The 15,258-nt window shown below is 43.2% G+C and overlaps 1 protein-coding gene across 2 annotated transcripts in view; it reads right to left on the bottom strand.

Annotated features, from left to right (window-relative positions):
* The window catches only part of LOC124313951, a 35,685-nt gene that overhangs the window by 9,163 nt on the left and 11,264 nt on the right, over positions 1-15,258 (bottom strand). For both annotated transcript variants that reach the window (XM_046778825.1, XM_046778826.1), the window contains exons 3-6: positions 3,262-4,251; positions 2,751-2,861; positions 2,551-2,645; positions 1,870-1,995 (exon numbers count right to left, since the gene is read on the bottom strand). In XM_046778825.1, coding sequence (XP_046634781.1) covers positions 1,870-1,995; positions 2,551-2,645; positions 2,751-2,861; positions 3,262-4,103 — 1,174 coding nt within the window. In that variant the 5' untranslated portion in view covers positions 4,104-4,251. The remainder of the gene's footprint in view (positions 1-1,869; positions 1,996-2,550; positions 2,646-2,750; positions 2,862-3,261; positions 4,252-15,258) is intronic.

The following is a 15,258-nucleotide window of genomic DNA, read 5'->3' as shown; positions in this document are numbered from 1 at the left end:
AACGGGGGCGAGATTGAGGCGAATCCTCCAATAGAAAGTGCGTCGTACAAGGTTCGTTCCATCTCTCTATTTTGCTTGTCTTTAGGCTTTGATCGATAGCCTGGACGAGATGGCGAGTTGTTTACAAAAGATGAAAGATCGGAGCACAATTCAAAAAAAAGAAGGACGATGGTGTTAGTATCAATGAATCCCCCGGACGTCGCAACCTACTAGAGAAAACAGCAGAGTTGAAAGCTTCTAGTAAGCGCCCAATATCGGTAATAGAAATAAAAACAAATCCAGAGACGAGTGCTCCAGCCGACAGACCATGGCCTCTAACCGGCCAAAAACGTCTCCGTCGTCACGAATGGAAAGTGATAAATGAATATCCCCCTACAGTTCCTAGGGAATACAGGCTGAATAACAAAAACTTCTAGATTCGCGGGATAATGGACGTTCGACGCCCTTCGCCGACAGAGCGGGACTCCATGAGCAAACCATGAACAGAATAACAAGAAGAAGGAGAGGGGAGAGAAGGAGTAGCAAATCAATAAATAAAATGTTTGGGAGAATGGCTGTGTGTAAGATCTCAACCAAATACGTCAGTTATAAAAGACGATGAATCGTCGTCCACCCTCCACATCTCCTCGTGATGATCATGTTGTCAAACATGGAGGGGAGAAAAACAAGATCCTTCGTCATTCCATTCCACCTGAATGCTCCATGTTTTTCATCCGCCTATTCCCCCCTTCAAAACTCTCGAGAATCTTTTTCTTTTACAGAAGCAAAACACATTATTCGTTCAAACCGTAGACAAACATGTCGATTAATCCCTAGTCTCTTCTCATTCCCTATTTTCCTGGTTACTCCGATGACAGGACGGGGAGAAAATGGTAATGTGAAACAGTGAAATGGATCTTAATCCTGAAGAACGCAAAACAGCGGAAATGATGAAAATGTTTTCTTCACTCTCATTTCTTCTAGGGAAGAAAATTGTTCATAATGTTTTTTTTAACGGTGGAACGAAATTGCCATCAAATAAAAAAATAAAAAAAATTCAACACAGCATTATCTCGACCACAGTCCGAGCCATTAAAAGATTTTTCCCCCGGACGCATACTAAACTCCCATTCCCAACGTGCTGGTTCTACAATTAAGAAACTCGTCAGAATGCTCACTTGTCGCTTCGTCTCAACCTGTCAGTCAAAATTGTTTTCATTTCCTTTTTTGGGAAAATTTCTTGGAAATTCAGTCGGTTCGATGTCGTACAATTAGTTACCGAGAGCTTAGTTTTCTACCGACAAACAACAGAGTTGGATAGCGACGCGACGCCAGTTTTGGACATAACAAGTTTTTTCGTTCGTAGTTTTTTTCGCCTTGACTACAATCTAGATAAGAAACAACTTCATCACCTGTTTTTTCTTATTGTAGTCAGCATTTTGTTCAGAGGACAATAAGCGATAAGGCAATATGATGCATTATAATTTCAAGTGTGCCAAAATTATTTTTATTCTATGTTTTTATTGAGATAAAAAAAAAACACCTGAAACCAAACTACCTGAAAAGTCTACGACATAAAAGAATGAAATAAAAATATTCTCGCTAACTGTTTCCATTTCATGCACACGCCGCATGATTATACTATAAGAGCTACTGTGTAAACTATTTGTTATTTATGTTTCGTGCAGGAAACATGACTTTCTCAAAGATTTTATTCGCCTCCCTCACTCTGTCTCACTTTATTGCGAGTTGGCATCACGAGCGAGTGGAAAACAGAATAATCGCGTAAGTCAGAGGAGGAAACAAAATAATAGAGGCGAAGAAGACTGGCAACCATAAAAAAATGATGGAGAAAACGCAAGAAAAACAAAAAAGAGAGAAATGACTCACCGAGCGGATAGCAGGTCACATTGTCGGATCTCAAGGCCTGATCGAACGGGCAGCGGCAAGCGGCTCCTCCCTTGTCCGTTACGGCGCAGTGGTGGCTGCAGTTTAACCGGAACCGTGAAAGGCACTCTGCAATCAAAGCGGCCAACAAGACAGTAGACATAATAAAACGCTTCTTCAATCAACGACAAGCAAAACATTGCAGACATTATGCAGACATTGATTCAATTTCCCTGTTTGCGTAACGATTGTGGTAGCAGAATGGAAAAAGTGTTTGCCAAAAGTCAAATCTACTCTGCTGGGCTCTGTGGCTTGGAATATGTTGACAGTCTTAACCGCAACTCAAACAAAGGAACGTGAGCTGGTCAAATGAAGACGGCCAATTTTACAGAGAATGGCGATTGCTGGGAAAGGCGGCCATGGTCTGCACGCCACCAGATAGGCCTGGCTTTTCGTTCGATCGATAGACGAATGAATGGGCCAGAAGAACAGAACAGTAATGACCCAATAAAGACATCACGAGAGACGCACGGCGGGAAAGGCGCGCTCAATGAAACGGCCCAAAAACCACAAATGAAAACAGCAGCCCCCTCCCCAACAACGTACAATCGAAAAAGCCCGTCGCCGATCACGACAGCTAACTCGAACGATTTGGTTGACGGCGATCGAAATTATAGGCCATACCTTTGGAGGGGATGAATTCACGGCGAAACTCGCACAAACTTCCGTTGTAATTGGGCGGACAACTGCAGCGCACAACCGTCAAACCGCTGCGGTACCTATTTTGTGAAAAGCAATGACAATAAAGTGTTGGAAAATTACAGACTTTCGACCACCGAGACAGTCACTGTCCAGTGTCCACGGTCACTCGTTTTATCACTTACCCACAAACGCCGCCGTTTTTGCAGACGTTGATTCCTTTGGCTGGATTGCATTCGGGACCATATTGGCAATACTTTCCAGAGAAATCCGGCAGACAGGAACACTGGAACTGGCTGCCAACGGCACAATCAATTCAGAAAAAAAAATAAATAAATAAAATAAGAGCCTTGATTAAACTAGAAAACAAATTCCATTTGAGTGTTAACTTGTTCAGTATACAGTACATAATAACGATCAAAGCTTTATCCATGGCCAGAAACGCATTTGGTGGATCTAATATCTAATCATTTCACGCCATTTCAACATTGCCCAGTTAAAAATACAACTTCTCCAGCAATTTTTTTTAACGGTTAAGTTAACATGACGTTTTAGCCAAATAACAGTGGTGTTGTTCCGGTCAAGCGATAGACCAACTACACACATTAGCAATAAGATTCTATGAATTACTAGACTGACGGTAATTTCACACCGTTTCAAATCATTCAAGGCTTTGCACATCCTTCCTGCACTTACCTGTAATTGTGATTGGCGTAACAGTGGCCGTTAAATGTGCAGTTGGCGACGTTGCACGTATCGGAGCGAATGCGCGAAGTGTTTGGTTGGATTTCGTACGTGATGTTGAAGCCGTAAACGTCCATGAACCGGCGCTCGACTCGCAGGTTGGCGTTGACCAACTCGTCCAGGTTCACCTGCACTTCCAGGTACCGCGCTTTGATCCTGTAGACGGAATACGGCCGGGGACGAAGTGTGTGCAGCTCGTCCAGCTCCTTGCGACCGATGGCGGTTGTCTCGTTGCGGAACGAGTACTGGACGGCTTTGACGCCGCGAGTCAGGTACATCTGCGTCAGGTAAAGAGTCACGAACGAGTCGGCCTCAAATCCCGTCGCGTTGATGATCCAACTGCACATGAACGGCAAGGGGAAAGCCGACGGGAAGCCGGGCGTCGTCAGCGTCCCAAAACGTTTCGTCAAAAAGTAGCGACACGTTGACGGTTCCGTTGCATTCGATTGGCCATTTTGGGCAGTTTGATCGGAACTGATGGCAACTTTGGCATTGGCAACCATAGGGATCGGGTTGAAAATGGCTGGGCAGCGGCTTAAAGATGTGCGTGATCCGGCACTGCTCCTCCTATCGTTGGACACGGATGTGACGGGAGCTGCTCCAACGGCCATAAACAACATCGAGTTCAAAACGACGAGGAAAAACAACGTCAGCGAGAGACGAGAGCAACTGCTAACCCCAAAGCGGCTCATGGCAGCACCAGGTGTGAAACGTGAACGGGATGGACGTGGTTCATCATACCAGGCCGGCCAATCTCCGGCCCTTACAATCGACAACGAGCGGCGCTTCCGCATCCGAATCAGTACGTCCACTGCGATGGCAGTCCGGTCACTTGTCGATGATTACGACACAATTTCACGCCGGCAGATCGGGCGACTTTTTCTTCCATTTCACAGTGGCTCCAATTTCACATTTCCTTAATTTTGATCCAGTCTTTCGTGCCTATTAATTGAAAAATACAGAGTAAATTATATTTTACATTTAAATCACAGTGACAATATAATGAAAAGATTCAAGGAAACAGACATCGACATCGTGTTGTTATCAAACTGAAATCGATTGGTGTTGGCTCACGGTCGACGTGAATCTCACGATAAATACGAACTGGAAACTAGAACTTTCTTGACATCATCTATTCTCGAATCGAAGGGCAAGGAGAGAAATTCAAAGTTCGGATTTCCTTCGCTCGTAATGCTGTCGGTCGTCGGAGGTTTGAACTTGTGGCGGCGCCAATTCCCGACACGCTAGTCTATCGATCCGCTCGGCTGTCATCTGAGAATCACCGAGTCTGAAGAACCTTAACTGCGACTAGTACAATTCGACTGTGGGTTTCAAAGTTGTCTGATGAAAATGGCTCTATCTTACCTAATTTTCTTATCGTAGGAACCATGCTTTGGAGTTTTATTCTTATAGCATCAATCTCAATGAAATATTTCTATAACATGAAGGGAGGCCAACCGTGTAATAGTAAAGGGGAATCTAAGGTCAATGATATTCTATCAATAACGAATGAAACTGGTTACTGAAACATTTTTTGTGATCTCTCACTCACTTGCTTCTTCTTTTGATCCGTCTAATTTCGAAAATTCTATTGCACCGTCAGGCTGACGGTGCTCGAATGGGGTTTTGTGCTATTGCACCGTCAGGCCGCTAGGGGCGCTCTGACGGCTGGTGGTTGGGGGTACCATCTCTATCTTACGGCTGAATCTACCCTCCCCCTTTCTGACGGCTGGGTGTACCCTCACCCTTTCTGACGGCTGGGTGTACCCTCACCCTTTCTGACGGCTGGGTGTACCCTCACCCTTTCTGACGGCTAGGTGTACCCTCCCCATATCTGACGGCTTGGTGTACCACTGTACCCCCTTTCCGGAACCGTCAGGCCACTAGAGGCGCTGTGACGGCTGGGACTCTCTACGGCTGGGTGCTGTTTACCCTCCCCTTTTCCGACGTTTAGGGTAGGAGTTCCCCTACCCCTTTCTGACGGCTGGAGTAACCCTTTCCCATTCTGACGGCTGGGTACCGTACCGTAACCACAACCGTCAGGCCGCTAGAGGCGCTTTGCGGCTGTGACATTTAATCGGGGGTACCTTATTCATAATGTTTTTTTTGTTTTTATTTACTTACTTCACAACGCTTTCTTTTAAAATAAAATATTCTCAACTTTTCGAGCTCTTTATACCTGCTTCAAAATATGAAGAATAACACCGTAACATTCCACGTGTTATTGATCTAATCTGTTATTTAAGAAATTCTAACAAACAAATGAAATGAAACAATGTAACACAACGACTATCAAACACCTTGACCACAGCCATGGCTGACATTTAACTAGCTGGTTGACTGGTCGTCATCACCGCCGCCATGATGGTAGTGTTTTGTTTTTTGTTTTGTTTGTCAGCTGATGATGTATTTTTCAAGCTTACGTTTCGTCGTCCATCTGTTGGGTAGTTTAATTAAGCTAAACGGAGTTCACCTTAAAAGAGTCAACCGCAGTTCTTATTTAAAATATATAGACAAGGAAAAGGGTTAAAAAGAAATATGCAAACGAATGAAATTCGAACAAGAAAATTTTCATTCCGCCATTTTTACAAACTATTTAGCTGATGAGCAAAAGTTTTCCGCCAGAATTTGTCAATTAAGAATTTTCTTTAAGACACGCTCGCAATTAGTTTCATTTGTTTCATTTTCCGTCACGTTAACCGGCAACCAAAATGGCTGATGAATTTGGAAACATTGAATCTACCCAGCCGTCAGAAAGGGGAAGGGTCATTCCAGCCGTCAGATAGGGGGAGGGCGGAGGGCACACCCGGCCGTCACAGCGCCCCTAGCGGCCTGATGGTTCTGGAAAGGGTAGGGTCTGGAATAGATAGGGTCCGTACACCCAGCCGTCAGAAAGGGGTAGGGTAGCTCCAGCCGTCAGATGTAGAGACTACAGAGGGGTACCCGGTACCCCCAACCGTCGGCCGTCAGAGCGCCCCTAGCGGCCTGACGGTGCAATAGCGCAAAACCCCATTCGAGCACCGTCAGCCCGACGGTGCAATAGACTCGACCGTCTAATTTGTTAAAGATGAGGGGTAAAAGTGTACTACAACTATTTTTACTTTCTTTCACTTCAATGATAAATAAAATGGAGAACTTACTCAAAATATCTCAAAAATATCCAATGGCGGTTCAATACCACGTGAATAAAAAAGCGCGAAAATGCACAACCTCCCCATGGCAGAATAACAATAAAAGTTCCCTTGGCCCGAATCAACCTAAGCTGTGTTGCATTTTCCAAAATTAAATTTCCACGATGCATTTAATTAAAACATTTATAATCAAATCAGAATTGTGGAAGAATGGTCTGTAAATTAAGTAATTTTCTTTAAAAATTTTTTGTGGTATTTATCTTTGAGTCGTGAATTTGATCTTTTTAAAAATTAAATCATGTTGAAATTGCAACAGAGACTTTGTCCGACCGGGCCGTCTTCGCCCCCCTTCAACTCGTCCATCTCCACTTACTACACTTACACTTACTACATCTTCCCTAATTTCCCTATTGTAGAGGACCATCCTTCGATTTTTATACTTTATAGTCATCGATCTCAATGACCTAAAATTTTCATAACACGAGAAATGAGGTCGACCATGAAAGTGGTTAAGGAGAATCTAAGGTGCATAATATGCTGACCGCTTCATGTTCCACCAACTAGAACAAAACTGATAAGTGATCCTTGCAACATCTTTGGCGATCTTCACTCTCTTCGATTCTCTCTCTCGTTTTGATCCGTTCCAGTCTGATAGCGATGAGATTCGACGAGACCTCGTTAATCAGACTAAAGTTTCCTATTGCAAGGTCAAGTTTGGTTTATAATAATTTAATAACGAGCTTGGCAGATTACTCTGTGCATCGATGCGTAACAAAAGAATAAGGAAATGTGTGCTGCTCTTTTCCGTGATGAAAACCTTCAACTCGTCCATCTCGGCTGTCAACATTGGGACAAAGTTCTTTTCCTGGATCTATAAAATGGCAATCGTGTGTGTAGTACGATCAGGCTACCGTTATTGTTTGGGTATTTTCAGCAATAAATCAATCGGCAATCACTATTTTTTGGACGGCATTTTTTGCCAATAATGGCACGCCATTGTTTGGGGGAAAACAAAGTATGAAAAGAGGGGGCAGTGATGGAGTTATTCCGCTGGATATCCTGACAACGGGGAATGAATTTGAGAATCACAATAAGAAAAGTCTATAGAAATTGGTGTTGTTGCAACATGTCTCTGCTCTGTCTCTCCCCATTGTCTTCTGGCGTGCCTATGCAAACGATCTAACATTCTGGAATTGGCGACAAGGCTCTCTGGCGGTCCCGCCGGCCAACAAAATATGGGGAGTTCCGTCTCCCACAAAAGATAGCTGTCCGTCTCTTATATGACCGTGACTTGGCCGTCCATAAAAGCGAAAACGTGTTGTTGAAATTTTGTGGCTCTCTCTACTCTCTTGGAATATCCTTGTCGTCTCAAATGTTTTCGGCTACCACAAGAAATAAAATAAAATGCTTTCATCTTTGGCCAATGCCATCCTACCTGCTCGCCCTATATTCTCCTATTTTCACAGATAATGCAGTCTCAAACTCGCATTTCAAGACTTAATAACGAAATGAGTCGCTTTCATCTAGAGCATTTTCATTCAATAGAAAAGACTTAAATAAAAAAGTAGAGACTCTGGAGACGTTGGAAAGAAAATATTACTGCCGCATCCTACCCACATTGGATGGCTATAATTGGCATCAAGTATTGCCAGGCTTTTTTTTTTTACATCCTGAAGATGATATACTTCTTCAGCTAGTTTTTGCTCCAATGTGCAGGTTGACGGAGAACGGGTATGACGTTGCGGAATGGCGGGGAAAAAAGTAAAAACGGACAAATTCTGGAACGCAGCCGCTTTTTTTTGTTGTTGCTACTTTTATAAATATTCTTGGGTATACGTATATTTAGATATGTAATATAAGTCTCCATCTGTCGACAACTTTTACTTATACCAAAAGAGTTTTATGTTTTTAAAAATAAAATTCAAACGTTCCATAAACCTCGGCATTACGAAATTGACTCGGAAAACCGGAGCAAACAAACAAGCCGGTGTCGACGATTTTATCGAGTAGTATCAAATGGCTATCGGGAGAGCGAAACTCAAACCGATATTCACGAATTACCAATAATCTCTGATTCGTCGTGAGACGACGATCGACCTCAAGACAACAAGACGCTGAGAAAGAGGTCAACATGGCGATAAGTTAAACCCTACTCGTATTTTTAGTTGATTTGTTTGTTTGTTTTTTCTTCTTCTCTAGCCGAAACAGGGTCGAATGGGGAAACAACCAAATGACAGGGCTGTATGCAAATTCGTACGCGACCAAACTGCCCAAAATAAAAATCACGAAAATGGAAGTTGTACAATAGCGGTGCGAGGCTGATGATCGGCGCGCGTGCAAACAGAAAAACACGGAATAAGAAAAACAACGCGGAAGGGTGCAACGTGATTCCCAGTTTAAAACTCATTGTACATTCGCAACACCGAAAAAAAAAACCACAAAAAACGGACGAAGGTATAAACTATCCCGGCTGCTGTTGTTGCCACAACCGCAGCGACATTGTAAACCATTCAACTTGTTATTATTATTATTTTTCTGAAATGAATTTCGCCAAATAAAAGAAGAAGAAGCGGAATAGATAGCACGTGCCACCTATATGTGCAGGAATCTCATCTGGCACAATAAAAAAAAAGCGATGTAAGGGCGCAATTCAAATTGTAATGAAGTAATATCTGAAAAATGGAAATCACTCACGAACACAACCGGCTTGTGCACGGAAACGGAACTATACTAGGTCGTGACGAGCGGAGCAAGTGAAATGAGCATTCCTCCGATTCTTCCGGTCTCCCTCACCCACCCACACACACGCCCCGGTATATCTTGTATATTCTTATCGGCGAATTATTTCGTGACGTGTATTCAGGATGGACCTTTTCTTTGTCAGTGACGTTTTGACGGCCTCTCTTTTCTTTTTGTTGTTTCGCGTGCTGGCTGGCTGGCTGCTGCTGCATTGGCTTGATAGCCTAAGTGACTCTGGTGATGACGTGTGACAGGCGATTCGTTCAACTTGTCACGATTTTGTTGCGTGGAGAGGGGGGTCAGGTCTAGAGTCTCGCTCTTATTCGCCGAATTTTCAGAGCTGCTGCTGGCCCCCCACTCTTCTTCTTTAGACTTACGTAGACGCACGGCGCCAGCAGCTAGAGCCGACACGAGGCTGTCAGTTTCTTTTGTAATGTTGTGTCGGGAGGGAAAAAAAAACGGGATTTGGGAGTTGGCCAAATGTTGCCGACGACGCCATTGCCTATAAGTTGCAGCTACAAACAACGAGGCACGGGAAACATTTGGTCGTCGGGAAAGGAAAAAATATTTTCGGGAGAATTGCGAGTCATGTTTCTTATTGGCCCGTACCGGCTGTTCAGACTCGTCTGGCATAGAAGACAAGAAGACTGTCAGATTTCGCAGTTTGTTTTGTAAATATATATATATAGAGTAGATATCTATTTGTGTGACGGAGTAATAAGTGTCTTGGTGATTGAAAGTGCGCCTGGCAAGATATCTGCCGCTGTGCAAACACCAAACGTTAACAGTCGCATCGTTAAAAGTTAAAACCAAAATGGCACATGGGATAAGGAGGTTTTCAGCGCGCGATTCAAAAAGCAAAAAGAAATAGTCAGAAATGAAGATGCCGACACGTTTCCAGTGTCTGCATGCTGTTCTAAAATAATCCAGCCAATTTCGAATGCAAACGGTTTCGTCTGTGATGACGTTGGCCAATTTCGAAATTACCTCCCGATAAAAGCGACGCTCTTCATCGCATTGCAGCAAACTGAAATAACAAATCCAAAACTCGTTTGTTTGTTTGAAGAGCAGACGGGAGTCGTCCTTGACAGACAGACGAATTTATTCGTAGACTGATTATAATCATCTCTTCCTTGTTCTCTGTTTCCTCTCTTTTTTTTCTCACAGTTCAGTCTATACTACTGTCTCTGCTCGCTGTATGGTGCAGGCTCTCTACGGTCTGCCCTACTTCTTCTAGCGTTATGATTTCACGCGCAAACAAATTTGGTTGTCAGGGCAGCACAGTTGGTGTAACGCAGCAGCAACTCTGCGCTGATGATGGTCAAGGGCTCCAGTTTCGGTTCACGCTGTTCCTACAAGGCAGGTCGAATTTCGCTAATGCACATATGCGAGGCTACAAGACTACTACCACCAGCTCTCGCACACACATAACTTCTTTTCACGGCTATTGTTACCATATACTTGAGTGCTGGCCAGAGTGGCTTTCAACATATTCAAAGGATCGCCTTCTTATTCAACTTCATCATAGGTTCCTGGCCGTGAGTAATACACTACGGCCAGATGCATAGAGTCGCAGTCGAAATAGCGACGGAAAATGCAAAATGAGGAACGTCAACAACAAAAACATTTATCTTTCTCCCTTTATTTTTTTTATTCTTCCATTCTTTTCGTTCCATTTTGGTTGACTTTTTTTTTTCTTATTGTATTTTATTTTATTCCCGGGAATCCGTGACACGTGACTGACTCGTTGGCACGGTGCCTATATTGAATCCGGTGGGGACTGGACGGGAATCTTAACACTATACCGCCGCGCGCTCGCAAAAAGAGATAAGAAGATGAGAGAAGGCTGAAGAAAAAGAAAGAAAAAAGAAAAGAAAAAGAATTCGTGCGTGCTGTCGTGTCATGTGGAAATAAGAAAGAAAGAATATATAAGACCACTATTACTCGCCTCGGACGACAAGAACTTTTTTTTTCTTTTTTTCTGGAGGCCTTACTATATACTACACTCGGTAAGACGAAGGCTAATCAAAGTGTATGTCGTTGCAATTTAGAAAAGAATGAAAAGAAAAGGGAGGAAAATACTACATTAACGGTCGGATGAGAATCTCACGACAGGGCCAACAAACTCCCGATGCAATTCCCCCCCCTGAAAAAAAAAGTCACTGTTCGGACGACTTGTGTGCTGGATGTCTGCAACATTAGTTTTTACCTGTTTAGACAGACGGTCTGAAAATTCTGCACACCCATTTTTTGTGGTGGGAGCCATTTTCTGAGCCATTCGTCACGTCATTGACAAGGTATCTCGAGATCGACCGAGAGCGCTGAGGTTTTCTACTTTGTAGTGACCGACAAAAAAACAAAAAAGACAAAAATAAAATCCGATTTCGCCCAGCTAGGAGAGAAACAAAAGAAGAAATCGCGTTCTCAGTGACAAGTTACTCGCATTCGTCCTTCGCCGTATAGATTCTATAGCAAAGCTCATCATTTGTTCTTATCGCGTCAACGACTCGATGATAATCCACGCCAGCGAAATTATTACCCGGATTTTCTATTTCTTTTCTTCCTTCCTTTCTCGTCGTGTGTCGAGCTCAAAGTCGATTTTTTCTTTCTTATTTTTCGTCAGCGCGGGCGGCGAAATTAACGAGATTACATTGCACCAGTCATTTCTATTAACAAAGTAAAAAAAGGAAAATAAGAATCCTTCCCAAGAGACGAACTGTTAATGAGAAAAGGTCGTCGTCGTCTTTGCTACGAGCGGGAATGTAACATCCGAGCAACTCTTCCCATATAGCTCGTCCTAAACAGCCCAAAGCCATCGTATAAGGAAAAAAGATGACAGACCATTCTATCATAACAGCTTTTCCCTCTTATTGTCGGCTTCTTTCTTTGTATTAGGTTACCGAATTTATAGATGCATGTATATATGTATGTAAGCCTATAAACTTATGAATATCGTCGCTATACAACAAGGGCTATCTAGTCAATACGGCGCTGCTCTCTCTCTCCCCTCCTATTGAGCTTGTTTTCCCCCATTTTTATTTTTTTTTTCCATCTGCCTGCGCACAAGTTATTGATTTATTTTAAATCTAGAGGTGAATTCGAGCTTGCAAAAGAGATCTGAAAGAAGTAGAAAAACGTCTCCAACTATTGACCGCGGCGGTGCATTTTCCCGCGAAATTTTAAAAAGTCAGCTTTCGTGATTAACGATGGGGTAAATTTCAAGGGGGGGGGGGATAAAACCGCGACCGATGAATTCGCATTTTACAGTGAAGAAGAAGAAGAAAAAAAAAAGATTCTTTGGCGGGTTTTCTAAGGGGGGCAAGAGTAATTCCATTTCGGTCGCTCGACTGGAATGGAAATTCAGCGCGTCATACCAAATTAGGAATGTGACTGTTTGTTGTTTGTTTTGTTTGTGTTTGTTTCATTTCGTCATCCGTCATGAAGATATCGAGATCACACCGAATACAGCGAACGCGAAACCTCGCATGAATGCTGGTCCAAATATAGAACCGAAGAAAAGAATTTTCGGTGACGACAATTGATGGCAAAACAAAGAAAAATGGGCGTGGTTATTTCATTTTGGAATGGGATAGTTGGAAATCACGCTACGATCAACTCGCGCAAATGAACAACAATGAATGATCGCGCGAATTCGACTCGAGGCATTTCAGTTTTAACGACGAAAATGAATCGTTGCCAAAGAAGTGCGGATGAAGACAATAGCCGAAACGGAATGATCAATTGAATGAGTATGGGATACGCAAAGGCGTAATAATTATAGGGGAAAAGGAAAGCCATTAATATGGACGGCACTATTCAAAACATTCTTTGCCTTCCACCTCATTTCGCTCCGTTATTTTTGTTTTGTCAAATCCCCCCATGTGGCGAAAAATCTAAAAGAAAGGCCGAAAAATAAAAATGAGAGCCCCGCATATCTAAGCGATGTCGAAATGGAGGCCGATGTGCGCAGTTGCCTGCTGCCTCCGCACACACACACGAAAGAATGGATGAGACCCCGCCGATTTCCAAAGGGTGATTACACAAATGCAGAAAGCCTGCACACAGCACAGACAAAAACAACAACAACTAAGAGAATCGAGGTCGTAATTCAACCGGCTGCCGGCCATAAATCTCGATTCGTATAGGGTTGGCCCGTTCTCCGTCTGGCGCGTTTTCCTATTCGGCTGCAAGGCTCTTCCCCATCCGCTGGATTCTCATCTCATCTGCGATGCTGAGAGGAGGGAGGAGGCCAAGGAAAACAAGAGTGTTCTCTCGCCTGTTGGCGAGTCTACATATCCTCCAACATCTTGAAATCTTGGGATGAGATTCACGTAGACAAGAGACTTAACGCCCAGCGTCCAGACACTTTGACCCCGTCACCATTTATATTTCCGGTCGCTTCTTTTCGCTTTCAGCGTCGCTCGTCGTCACGGATGGGACGACGCTGCTACAGCCGGACCGAAAAAAGCTTGCGGTTGTATCTCTCATTAGGTTCCCGAAGAGTGGAGATGCATGGGGCGTGAACGAGCCTTTCGGGTCACACAATAAAACACGCAGACGAAAAAAACAAACAAAAAAAGACCCAGCCTATTCCCAGTAATTGCCAGCAGCTTCCAAAACATAAGAGAGAGAGAAAAAAAGGTCGACATGGCGAAAGAGAGAAAACAAAACATCAATAGCATAGTGATTCATATCGGTTCTGCGAAAAACAACAGAAAAAAAGCCTATTTCGGAGACTAGCAAAAGAGTTTCGGGTTGACACTCTTTTAGTGTATAATACGGTGAGCGAACAACACGGGTAGAGCAAACGATGCCGAAATAACGAAACTTGCTGAGTTATACTTGCGAATTTCCAGGCTCCACGACTTGTGTGCACTACTTCTCCCGACGGGTGAAACAAAAAAAGTGCAGCAATAACACACAAATCAACGATGCTCGTTATTTTTCTTCACAAGAAAATGGCGTGCACAAGACGCATATCTCATGTTTTGGAAGGGTGGGTGGAGACTGTGTTGAATCTCATGTTGGACATCTTCCTTTTCTTTTCTTTTTTGAAAAAAACGAAAAACAACAAGAGCTATAAGAACGATAAACATAGAGGGGCGAAAAGAATAAAAGCACTGAGACTGGAAAATTTTTCATTTTTTTTTAATGCAATACTACTACTACCACACTACACCCATTCATCATTTCCATCCGAGTTGCCGCTTTAGTTCTTTCCAACTCCGCCCCTCTTGTATAGTCTACGATTGCGCAAATTTATTTTCAAGCAATTTCCACCGTTTCTTTCATTTTCTTTCTTTCTTTCTCCCCCCTCGTCAATTCAACAGGGAGCGACAAACTGAATTCGAAATTTAACTCACGTCGCTTATTGAAGTTTTTATTTCTGCGCCAGCCAGCCACCGGGTTGAAATGTTATTACACGGCAGAGCCCCAGCAAACAACAACATGCCCAATTGGCGCGGCTGGAAATTTGTTTCCTATACGTATGTCTGGCACATCTGTACTATAGCCCCCTATCTTCGCTTATCCACCCTCCAGTTGTTCAGCGAATATGCAATTATGCACGCACTCGTCGTAAATCAAGGTAGAGAGAGAGAACTAATTATATAACAACTTCCTTTTTTATTTTTTAGATTTCAAGGGGAGACGCCCAGCGGGGGGGACTGAGCCCTTTATAATAACAACAAAACAAAACAAAAAATGCACTTATATTTTGATGATTTCGAATTTTGAAAAATTTCACAATGGTGCGTAGCACGTTATACTTTCTACTCCGACGCTTTTTCTACTGCTGGGATTACTAATTCAGCTATACTTAGTGCAAACTTTAAGGCGCCCAGAGTGATACTCTGATTGTGTCCAGCATACGGTGTGTGTATATCAGTCTACACATACATACATACTACACACAATAGTGATTCTGTGTGTGTGTGCGCGCATGCTATAATTCTTGTTCTGAATATGTGTATGCTCAAAGAAAATATTTCGCGGAATAAAGTACTACAGGCAATTGTAACTTTACCGTGTGCTGCTACTGTGGAATATTGTTTGACTAGCAATTCCCAGCAGTGCTGCA

Source organism: Daphnia pulicaria, chromosome 10 (assembly GCF_021234035.1).
Source record: "Daphnia pulicaria isolate SC F1-1A chromosome 10, SC_F0-13Bv2, whole genome shotgun sequence".
NCBI lineage: Eukaryota > Metazoa > Arthropoda > Branchiopoda > Diplostraca > Daphniidae > Daphnia > Daphnia pulicaria.
The sequence above is the reverse complement of the archived record's forward strand: the minus strand, read 5'-3'. Positions and strand labels throughout refer to the sequence as shown.